We start from the raw sequence: 12,047 nt of genomic DNA on the forward strand, positions 1-12,047 counted from the left end.
AAATATTACAAATATTTCATATTACATATGATATGCTTCCAGGTTGTAAAATTTGGAGAGACCCTTCTGAATTTCCATACTGGTTCCCTGCCCTCCTCTGGAAATCTTCCCTGGGGCTGCTGCAATTCCAGCCCTTGGGTACCAACAAGTGGGGACCCCGAGCTGTAGGAAATTCCTGACCTGCCACATGGGAAAGCACACAATGGTTCCAGTAATTATTCCCAGCAGAGCTGATGAAGCTCTCCCAGAAAAGCTCTGCAAGGAGCAGTCAGGGAGAGAAATGTTCTGCCACCAAACTGTCACACTCTTCTCTAATTACTCATTATGACACTCACAATTAATGGCATTTTGGTTTTTCCCTCTCCCATAGGGAACCATTTGGAATTTGGTCTCTGCTCTGTGGGAGTGTTGGTTTTCATTGTAAAATATTAAGACTGGTCTAACTGGGCTGCTGGAATCAGCTGGTCTAGAGGGCTTTAAATGGGGGAGTAAAGGCAAAAATGCAAAATACGTCAGTGTTTAATAGCAGTTCGACCCATCAGTGTAAAAAGCCCAGAAATTATTTTTCAGACGAGAGAAAATGAGACTTTATACTAAATACCAGGAGTTCACTGATACCTAGAATGCAGCCATGTGATATTCCAGCTAAATAATCTGGATAAACCTTAATTAGGGAAGGGTTAGGCCCTGCTCTTCTCACACATTTCTGTTTCCTTCTGTGAGTCAAATCCCCTTTTATTAAGAAACTCATTCATTCATTCATTCATTCTCCTTCTTATTTTTCTTTTTTTTTTTTTTTGAGGACAATTGACTTTCTTTGTTACAGCAAAACTCATTTTCATTTTCTTCTTTGGATTTGGTTCAGGGCAGAACTGTCACATGTGCTTCGTTTAAAAGTTTAATTTAATATATATTGCTGAGGCTTATGGAGATGGAATGGTAAAGGTGCTCTCTGGTTTTTTTGTTTTTGTTTTTTTTTTTCTGGGGTGGGTGTAAAAAAATCAATGTACAATCTTTACAATCCTCAAACCTGACCCTTGTCACGATGCTGCTGCACAGATGTGGCAGGAGCTGGCTTGGTTTGATTCAGTTCAGGGTTTTTTTGTCAATTTTGCCTATGTTACAATTGGAAAAAAAAAAAAAAAAGGAGATGAGGTTTGCCTGCAGGGTTTTTTTGGTCTACTTTCCTGATGAATCATTGATAAATAGAGGAAGATCAATGGCTTGTAAATCATTCAAGATACAAATGTGTTCCCATGAAAGATGGAATTTAAACCGAGTGGAAGGTGGAGTTTTATTTTTATTTTGGTGCTGTGACAGGGATGGAAAACTCAGAGACAGCAAGACATTAAATCAGCAACGTTTAAACCTGTGATGTTTGTCATTATTTAATCAGGTTTCCTACTTTGAGATATATTTGGACAAAATCAGGGACCTACTTGATGGTAAGTTCTGTGATTTTTATGTGACTGAGTGCCTTGGATTTATCCAGAGCTTTGAACCAAAGCCTTGGGGGGGAAACAGTGACTTTATTTAGGAGGGGATTAAATTTAAACTGGAGAATTTTGCAGCTTCCATCATCTGATCTGCCTCCTGTGCACCTGCCTGTGCAGAGCACGAGTTTTGGTGTGGATCAGAGAGTGCTGAGGATTTCACAGCCTGCAAGGCAGGGCTGGGGCTCCTTGGCAAGGGGAGTTCTCCAAGGAAATCTGGTTTAAAAATGCTGCGGGTGTTTTGGAATGATCCCTTGCTTCTCTTCTGTCAGGGCAGTCTGGTGGGGGGATCTGCTTCTTTCCCAGTTCATACCTCTGCATGCTGTGTGTTAATAAAAGTGATTTTTGTTAATCAGCGTGAGGGCAGAAATGGCTGTAAAGGTAGAAGTGTCTTAAATATATAAATGTCTGTAATTATATAAATGTCTGTAAATGTGGCTCTGAGCTGTTCTGAATTCCAGGCTGCTCTCCTGTCTCCCCTGCTTTGCCAAAACCCAGCTTAGCCTGAGTGTATTTAATTCACCCAAGCAATAAACATAAAGCTTTTGTGCCCCAAAGTTAAATTTAAATAAACAGGTACGAGATTGACAGAGCAGGAAACGATTTCTATGTGAATATTTCAGAAATATTGCAGGTTCATACGGAGTGGGGGGATGACTGCAGATCTCATTTACAAATTTCCATCCCCAAAATATGTCTGTCATGCCTGGAGCTGACACTTTTATTTTTCACCTCTGGAATATTCCTAATGATCTCCACGTCTTTCTCCAGTGTCAAAGACAAACCTTGCTGTACATGAAGATAAAAACAGAGTCCCCTATGTTAAGGTAAAAGCAGAATTTTATCCTTAGCTTTTAATTTCCACCCCCCCCCCCCACCAAATGCATTTCTTTACACACTTCCATTTCCATCCAGTGTGTTTGATGGAATAATTCAATGTTCAAGTTGTATTGGCTCCTGGGTTTAAACAAGTTTCCTGAAATATTAATGGTCTTGAATCGTGTTTGTTTTGTTTTCCTGGCTTTGAACATTGCCATTTTGTTAGGATGCTGTTAAACTTCAAGTATTCACATTCCCCTTTCATGTCAGATATGAAAGGGAACAACTTGAGGAATTTTGTTCTTTAATATTTTGCTGCATGGGTGCTGCAGTAGTTCAGAACAGATTGGTTGGGTTAGGAATTTGTTTTATGAGTTTCTGGGCCCTCACTTGAACGCAGTATTCTTGATACGGACACATGTGAGGCTAAATAATGTATATATAATAGTTTTCTGTTTATCCTCAGCTTGAGGAGCAAAAAGAAATTGATAAAATAATTTATTCAGCAACATTGCATGGAGAGAGAATGACAGTCCACATTGTCTTGTAGTTTGAGGGAGAAGAATTAACTTGGGTATGAAGTCCCAAATTAGGAATGTATGCGGCATCATTCCATGACTTCTGTGGAAAATTTCATGCTGTGTGCTTGGATTTCACTGAGCCTTTAATCCCCTGGAAAAAAAATGGCTCCCAAGTTTCCCCTGGAAGTCACCCCAAGGCAGGTTGGGGTCCAGTGCCTCGCCCACGATCCCGTGGGATGTGGCTGGATCCGATGATTATTTTGTTCATTAGTGCTGAACAAACATTCCTGATTCCCATTGAACATTCCTGATTCCCACCTGAACCATTCCTAATTCCCATTGAACATTCCTGATTCCCATTGAACATTCCTGATTTCCACCTGAACCATTCCTAATTCCCATTGAACATTCCTGATTCCCATTGAACATTCCTGATTCCCACTGAACATTCCTGATTCCCACCTGAACCATTCCTAATTCCCATGGAACATTCCTGATTCCCATGGAACATTCCTGATTCCCATGGAACATTCCTGATTCCCACTGAACATTCCTGATTCCCATTGAACATTCCTGATTCCCACTGAACCATTCCTGATTCCCACCTGAACCATTCCTGATTCCCACTGACCATTCCTGATTCCCACTGAACCATTCCTGATTCCCACTGACCATTCCCAATTCCCATTGAACATTCCTGATTCCCACTGAACATTCCTGATTCCCACCTGAACCATTCCTGATTCCCATTGAACATTCCTGATTCCCATGGAACATTCCTGATTCCCACTGGAACCATTCCTGATTCCCATTGAACATTCCTGATTCCCACTGACCATTCCTGATTCCCCCGGAACATTCCTGATTCCCACTGGAACCATTCCTGATTCCCATTGAACATTCCTGATTCCCACTTTTCTGTCCCAGGGCTGCACAGAAAGGTTTGTGTCCAGTCCTGAAGAAGTTCTGGATGTCATCGATGAAGGGAAGGCCAACCGGCACGTGGCCGTGACAAGTGAGCATCCCTGGAATTCTCTGGAATTCTCTCCAGAGGGGCTGCCAAGGGATTTATGGATTTATCCCTCCTGGCCACCAAGGACTCGGGGTTGCTTTGGGAATGATTTAATGCTGCTGAAATGGTTAATTGCTGAAATTAACTTCCAGCTAATTGGCTCTGTGCTTTTGTACAGAACCTCCGCCGGCTTCCAGCTCCCAGCTCGGAATGGAAGGCCTGGCACTATCAAATGGAATTGCTCCATAAATCCCACAGCGACAGGTGCTCAGAGCGGAGATATTTCGGAATTACAAAGAGCTAAAATGATGCATTTCCATTTTCCTCGGGGCTGTAATTCCCTGGGAGTGCAGGGCCCTTTCCAACCTCTGCCTGTCAAAGCACTGGATCCAGTAATGGCCAAACAAACAAATCTTCAGGAATTAAACCCCACAATAATCCAAACTTGCATGAATGGGGATAAAAAGACCTCTTCCCAAATTTATACTGGAAGATGTCCCTGATCCAAGCAGTGGATTTGGCAGAACCTCAGTTTATAAAACTAAATATATATATTTATATTTTATATATAAAATATAAAATACTTGGTTGTGAGGTGGTATTTTGGGGTATATTTGTGGGGGTTTTGGTGGTTTTATTTTTAATTTAAGTTTGACTTCTTTTGATGCCCTTTCTGTTCTCTGTCTCTGCCTTCTTCCTTTGGTAAATATTATATTGCTTTTTTGCCATCATACTGATATAAATTTATTCTGAGGAACATTTCCTCCTGCTGTTCCTGCTGTTTTCTTTAACAAAAATACCCAAATACAACTTTTGCCTGTAGCTTTTGGTGCACCCAGAGAAGTTTTGACAAATGTATTTCACTGGGCTGAAACGGCAAGGAGAAAATTGGGGGAAAAAAGAAACAAACAACCTTGAGTTTGGAGATGAAGGGAATTCAGATAAATATGAATATTGATGGGAAAAGATGGAGGTGGGTTTGTGGTAACAGAGAAAATGGAGAAAACAGATGACAAAGTGGTTTCTTGATTCTTAGCATTTTCTTTTTGCTACTTTCTGGAATTCTAGCATAACAGGGTTAAAATCAAACTTCAAATAAATGGAAGCTGAAACTGGAGCTGTGTTTTACCTGTGACCTGGGCCAAGGGGGGAATTTTACCTGTGCAAGCAATAAAATCCACTCGGCAATTTAATTTAATTTAATTTATTCTAATTTTAATTTAAATTAAATTTAATTTAATTACATTTAACAGTATGGTTTGTATGAAAACTTTTGCTGAATGTGAGCTCTCCTCCCAGAATTACACCAAGACCTGTCCCAGCTCCTCTGGGATTTGGGAATGTGGTGGGATCAGCTCAGATGGGATGGAATTCCTTGCCAGGCTTGAAAGGGATTTTACCAACAGCTGTGCCCTGTGGTTTCAGATATGAATGAGCACAGCTCGAGGAGCCACAGCATCTTCCTCATCAATATCAAACAGGAGAACGTGGAAACGGAGAAGAAACTCAGTGGGAAGCTTTACCTGGTGGACTTGGCTGGCAGTGAGAAGGTAAATTCTCCTTTTTCCTGGGAAATTCCCACTGGGATCCCACACTGAGGATGTGAGGGTGTCTCACAGAGCTTATCTTTAACAAGGCTATTTTAATTTTTTTTTTTTTTAATGTGGGATGGGGAAAGGGAGCAGATCAGAATTATTGACATGAAACCCCCCCAAAAAATCTGTTTTTATAACGGAGTGAGTTGAACCAGTGTATTCTTGTGTACCTCCTGCATTTTTTTCCTACCTCCACATTTATGTCTGTGTAGCTGAAAAAAGGAATGTAATTTTGATATAATTTATCAAATTGGACATACTTTCACTTGCTTGTATTGTCATGTCCTGTTTCTAGTTTTTTTTAAATAAATATTTCACATATTAAATGAGTGAAATAGCAGCAGTTTCCAAGTCTGCTCGAAGCTCCCTGAATCTTGATTGTGGTGACTATTTCTGCTTTCCAATGTAGAAAAATAAACCCCAGGAAACGACTTTTATCTATTTACCAAAAGAGTAATGGCTTAGAACAGTGCTGCAATGCAAAAATATTTCCCAGCTGTCATTCTGATATCTTCTGGAATGTTCAAAATCAGCTTTATTGGGATTTTGGGCTGCTCATTGTACACGTTAATTGATAACCCATGGGTGCAATGCTGAAGTGATTTGTCAGAGTAATTAATCATGTTAATATGATTGCGTAGAGATGTTAAATTAAAAGCTCTTTATGATGTTTACAAAATGAGGGCCTGGCCAGGCACTCCTCTCCTCTGAAAAAAAACGAACTTTTGTGCTTTATTATGTCTGGACATGGTACAGAAAACCTGAAATTTGGATTTCTTGGGTCTTCTTAAAAGACACAACCGCTTTTCCTTCATGTCATGGGGTATTTTTAGGTGAAAGTACAGATAGTTCCACTGCAGAGAAAAAGATATGGATTTGAATATTTTGGAAAACCCAAATTTTGTTTTGTTCGCGTAGTAGCAGAAATGAAAAATCCCAGCAAGTCAGGACTGTGTAAAATAGCATTTTTCAGTTGTAGAGCACAATACATTTGTCTTGGTGTGAAAATGAGCTGTTTCCCACCACATGCAAAAAACCAGGAGGCAGCGGCCACGAACAAAATCTGTGATTTTTTGGATATTTTTGGTCCGTGCAAACAAAATCCAGAGGCAAGATGCTCATTTTGGGGCTGCTGGGAGTCCCCCCGTGGTGCTCCCTGTCTGTGTGGACAGCTTGGCCTTGGAAATGATTCCCAAATGTCCTCAGGTGAGCACAGACTTCACCCTGAATCAAATTGGGCACAGCTTGCTCTCGGAGTGGGAGAAAAGTGGAATTACCACAGGCTCGCACCAACAAAAAAAGCGACAAAAGTTGATGTAAGGATTTGATATAAAAAGTTGATGTGAAATTCTCGTCGCCCACGTCAAGCTAAGCCGGGCTTTGCTGCTCCAGGAGCATCTTTAGGCACAGCTCTGCAGGGCTGGAGCTTTGTGTGCTGCCAGCAGAGCCTGACTCTTGCCTGCTCTCTTTGGCAGGTCAGCAAAACTGGAGCAGAGGGGGCAGTTCTGGATGAAGCTAAAAATATCAATAAGTCTTTGTCTGCTCTGGGCAATGTGATCTCGGCCTTGGCAGAGGGAACTGTAAGTAATCCTGTCTGGGGGGTGATGAGGGGCTTTTATTTCTCTGTTCCTTTGCCATCCACAGGGGAAAAAAAAATAAAAGGGGAAGAGTAAAAGGAGCTGACATTTCGGCTCTGAAGGGAGAAAATATGGGGAAAATGAGAATATGAGAAATACGAAAATGAAAATATGAAATGAAAATATGAGAAGATTTGGCTGTGGTGCCCCCAGATGAGGAATTAATTCTCAGTAGTGTCACTGGAGGAGTAAGCAGATCTTGGCACAAGCAGAAGAAATGGTGGCTCCTGTCCTCGTGGACTCACGTTCTCTCTCCCTGCGCTGCTCACAAGAATTGTTCTTGTCTCCTGTTTGTGTTCGGGTCAGAAAACCCACGTTCCCTACAGAGACAGCAAGATGACCAGGATCCTGCAGGATTCCCTGGGTGGCAACTGCAGGACCACCATCGTCATCTGCTGCTCCCCCTCCGTGTTCAACGAGGCAGAGACCAAGTCCACCCTGATGTTTGGCCAGAGGTGAGCCCCACTGGGATCAGCCTGGATGCATCCCCAGGCCTTTGGAATCCAGAGCTTGTGGTTTCTGGAGTTGTTAAAAAAAACCCCTCAGGGAGTGTTTCTTTATTCCCAGTGGTAGCAGGGAAATCAGTGGTGGCGTTGGCCGGCGGCCGCTCTGCTGGGGAGCAGAGTGGGATTGAAGGACTGGGGAATCCATGGAGTTTTGAATTCCTTCCTGGTTGAATTTTTATCCTGCAGGAAGTACAAAGTGTTGTCATAATTCCTGGGAATTTTGTGGGAAAGATAAAGGCACTGGGCGTTCTTCCGTGGAAAAATTCAAAAGCGCTGTTGAGGCTTTTAAGAGGTGTCTTCTCCTTGAATTCCACCTCAGGAATCATTGTTGTGGTTGTAAAAAAAAATGTGCACTCTGTAATATTGTCAGCTTTGAGAGCTTGCCCTGGTAGTTCATGGACCTGGTGTTTGGAGAGTCTGGACAATTTAGGAACAAAAAGGATGGAAGGATCCAGAAAGAAAATTTCTCTTCCATGTGTGTTTGTTGACAAGAGTGATATGAAATACATTGGGAAAGTTTGCAGAAATAGGTCAGGCTCGTTATGTAATTACTGCTTTTGTGATAATTGAGGAGAACTCAGATCCTTTGGAAAATTACTCGTTCTGTTGGATTTGTGTAGTAGCAGAAAGGAAAAATACTGGCGAGTTAGGAGTGTTTGAAAGAGAGCTGACCAGCTGGAGGATACAGTACTTTCAAAATGGGGTTGTTTTCCACCACGCGGAGTTTCTGGGCTGCAAAAAGAGGCAGTGGCCATGCACAAAATCAGATTAAAGAGTAGCTTTGTAGGTTCTTTCCCCCCATTGTGAGCTGAGCATGATTTCTAGCTATTGAAGATCCAAACTTTCACTGATCACGTCATGTGCTGAGCAAACAACAAGCATGCTGAGATGCAGGAATTAAATAAAGAGCATGAACAGCTCTGGACTCCAGTTCCAAGTCCAATTTCACTCTACATTCCTTTTGGTTTCATTCCTCTTTTCAGCAATCGGTAAAATTTGCCCTTTTTTGGGGTGCAAAGCAGTTTTCTGACTGGCTAAATATTCAGGTTTCCTGGGGGGAGGAACATTTTGAGGGTGATCCCCAGTGAGGACCAGGATGGCAGTGCGAGAACTGGGAAAGCAGGGAAATATCAGTGAGGATTTGCTCATGGACAGCACTGAATTGTCAGGAAGGAAATAATTTGTATTTCCCTGGGAGGACTGGTGCTCTGTGCAGAGCAGCCCATGGATCATCTCACTCAGGATTTTGGGTGGGAATGCTGCTGTCTCATGGGGATTCTCTTCCAGGCTCTTGGGTTGTTGTGTCTCATTTTTCTGATGTGACACAACTGGGGACCCCAACAGCATTGAAGGGAAAGGTCCATGACTCACGGCTGATTGCTGATTCCTCCATTTTTCCTGGGAAAAGAAAGAATTATGTCACCATTAAAATAAATGTCAGGAATAAAATCCATCTTCAGAGGAGCTCTCGTACCAGTCAAGCCGTACAAGTGCTCCTCTGACAGTAGTGAACCAGCTCTTTCTGCTCCAGCTTTTCTTATGTTTTTATCTCATGGTTAATTTTAGTTGTCAGCAAGGGCTTCATCCATCATCAGGAGAAACTTCCTGGTGAGGTGGGGAATTTTTTTTCCCCTGGTGCAGTTAAATGAGTGGAAACTTGAGCTGTGCTTTTGACAGAGCGTAAACCCTGACCACGAGGAATTATTTTAAAAAGCACAGGATTATTTAAAAAATACTTTTAAGGTAATAAAAGCCCTGCTTGCCGCAGAGTGAGAATCTCTGGAGCTCAATAAACTGCTGGGGGTTTATCTGTTATTCTTTTCCTTATCTTCTGCTTTATTCAACAACACTGGAGGCATTTGAAGGGACTCGGTGTCTGAGCAGTGAAGGGCAAAGATCTGAGGCTTTCTTAATTCACAGTGATGGGTTTGGTTTCCCTTTTCAGGGTGGATTTTCTGGAGTAGGTGCTGGGCCTTGTTTTCTGCTTGCTTTGCATTTCCTGGTACAGTTGTTTGGGTTGGGCTGGAGCTGAGCCCTTGCACAATAACAAAGTGTTGCTGGTTGTTAGGAGGGTGGAAATTTGGGAGATTTTTGCCTAGGGAGGCAGGAACTCCTGAGCCTGGCTCCAGAGTTTTTCCTTCCCTTTCCCTTTCCCTTTCCCTTTCCCTTTCCCTTTCCCTTTCCCTTTCCCTTTCCCTTTCCCTTTCCCTTTCCCTTTCCCCCCTTTCCCCCCTTTCCCCCCTTTCCCCCCTTTTCCCCCTTTTCCCCCTTTCTCCCCTTTTCCCCCTTTCTCCCCTTTTCCCCCTTTCCTTTCCTCCTTTTCCTTCCCCCTTTTTTCCTCACTCTTTCCTCCCCTTCCCATGGGGATTCCACAACTGCTCTGTTCATTTCCATGTGCATCAATGAAAAATTCCCAATCCCCACTGTTGCACTGGGATAAAAATCCCAAAGCAGCTGAGCTGTTTTGTTGTGCAGGGCCAAGACCATCAAGAACACGGTGTCTGTGAACCTGGAGCTGACAGCAGAGGAGTGGAAGAAGAAGTATGAGAAGGAGAAGGACAAAAACAAAAGTTTAAAGAATGTTATCCAGCACCTGGAGCTGGAGCTGAACAGGTGGAGGAATGGTAGGTGCCAAAAATTGGGAGCTGGATGTGTCTGTGTTGAAATCTTGCCCTAAATCACAATTGGAATTAATTGTGTCTGATCACTAAATCTAAACTCACATTATTACTCCACATTATTATTATTATTATTATTATTATTATTATTATTATTATTATTAATAATAATAATAATAATAATGAAAGGTGAAGGAGAAAAACCAGGCAAACCAGCAGCCATTTGTAGGAGAAACCAGAAAATGCCAAAATCAGTGATTTCAGGGCAGAGAGCACAGGAGGAAGCACTAATTCTAAAATTGTTAATGATAGGAATAAAAAACCGGGAAAATGTCATTATATGTATTTTTTTGTTTTATAATAACTCTGCTCTTCAGGCAGGAGAAGAATTGTGCTTTAAGGTAATTGGACCTTGGGTTTGGGGAGTTTAAGAATTGAATTTCACATTAGAATAATTAGTCCTTTAGTACAATGACAGGGAGTGGCATCTGGTTAGAAGAATCACCATTTTTCCTGCTCCCGTGGCTTCTAAATGAAATTTTTGTTGAGAGCAGCCAATTTTGTGATTGGAAATGTGGGGAATTGCTGCTCAGGGGAGGTGGTAACATCAGCTGTAGGATGGTGCAGGAGGCAGAATATGGATAAGCACAAATAAAAGGTTTTTGTTTTAATTTGAAAAGCAAGTTTTAAAAAATTAAACTTAATCTGGAATGCTGGCAAATAATTTTAGCAATTAGTTGAATTATTAGTTTGAACTCTTTATTTCGCATTTTAAAATCAATGCCCAGCCTCCAAAACAACAACAACAAAAACCCAATCCAAAGCAAATTTTTTTTTTAGGAAAGCCTGCGTGGATCCTTTTGTTTAAATATCCTCATCCCCTCCCTCCTGCAATGCATTCAAAAGATTATTGATTTCTTGTCTGACCTTCTGCAATCCCATCCTCTGGAATGATGGAAGTTTTTTTACAAAGGGAGCTGTCACAGCAACCACATCTTGGATAATATTCCACGGGCACAGCTTATTCCAGGAATTAAGGATTTATTCTACAAAAGAAAAGGGCAGCAGGAAATGAGCTCAGTTCTCACTGAGGATTTCAGCTTCCAGGTGCCCAATGTGTCTGTGTTTGAGAAATCAAACATTTCCTTTTGGGAAGCTCCTGGTGGATTCTCCACAGCCTGAGGAGCATTTATCTATCTATTTATTTATTTATTTATTTTGTGTGTGTGTGTGTGTCCAAGGCCCTGCATTCTAACCAAACCCATTTTTCCTCCTCTGCTCCAGTGAAATCCAACAGCGAAAAATCAACTCACATTTCCCTCATTAATAATAAAAAATACCATCAAGCCTTCAGAAACAGGGCAGAAAATTAAAATTTAGAGTGGAACACCTTGATAGAGGTGATGCTGCTTGATTTAAAATTCCACTTTTTTGTGCTTTAAGCTGAAAAAAAAAAAAAAAAGAACAACCAAAACAAAGAACCCCAACAACATCTGCTTAGTTGGCTGTGCTTTTTCTTGCCCTTTTTTTTTGTTTTGTTTTTCTTTGGGGCCTCACTCAGCCTTTCTGGGCTTTGATATATTGGTCCTGTTGACCTGTCCCCCCTGCCAGGGAGATAAATTGGCAAAAGGAATGGCTGGTAAAGCTTCCAGGAGCTAAAATATCGGAGTTTTTCCTGGAAAAAGGAAAAATCCTGTAACCTTCCCACCCCCTGAGCAGCATCCAGGGGCTCCCAGAGCTTTTCCCAGCCTCTGGTGAGGATGGATTTAATTTCTGCCAAGAGCAGCTCACCCACCCCTCATCTCTGAGCCTGTCATTGTAACCCAGGGCTCTTCCTGAAGGGAAT

At 41.9% G+C, this 12,047-nt stretch overlaps 1 protein-coding gene across 3 annotated transcripts in view; it reads left to right on the forward strand.

The window, feature by feature from the left end:
• Positions 1–12,047, forward strand: part of KIF5C (kinesin family member 5C) — a 58,997-nt gene that overhangs the window by 26,846 nt on the left and 20,104 nt on the right. For all 3 annotated transcript variants that reach the window (XM_062498388.1, XM_062498387.1, XM_062498389.1), the window contains 7 exons: positions 1,397–1,445; positions 2,265–2,320; positions 3,761–3,848; positions 5,271–5,395; positions 6,916–7,020; positions 7,384–7,532; positions 10,059–10,207. In XM_062498388.1, the coding sequence (XP_062354372.1) occupies positions 1,397–1,445; positions 2,265–2,320; positions 3,761–3,848; positions 5,271–5,395; positions 6,916–7,020; positions 7,384–7,532; positions 10,059–10,207 (721 nt within the window). The remainder of the gene's footprint in view (positions 1–1,396; positions 1,446–2,264; positions 2,321–3,760; positions 3,849–5,270; positions 5,396–6,915; positions 7,021–7,383; positions 7,533–10,058; positions 10,208–12,047) is intronic.

This window comes from Cinclus cinclus, chromosome 9 (assembly GCF_963662255.1).
Source record: "Cinclus cinclus chromosome 9, bCinCin1.1, whole genome shotgun sequence".
NCBI classification, from domain to species: domain Eukaryota; kingdom Metazoa; phylum Chordata; class Aves; order Passeriformes; family Cinclidae; genus Cinclus; species Cinclus cinclus.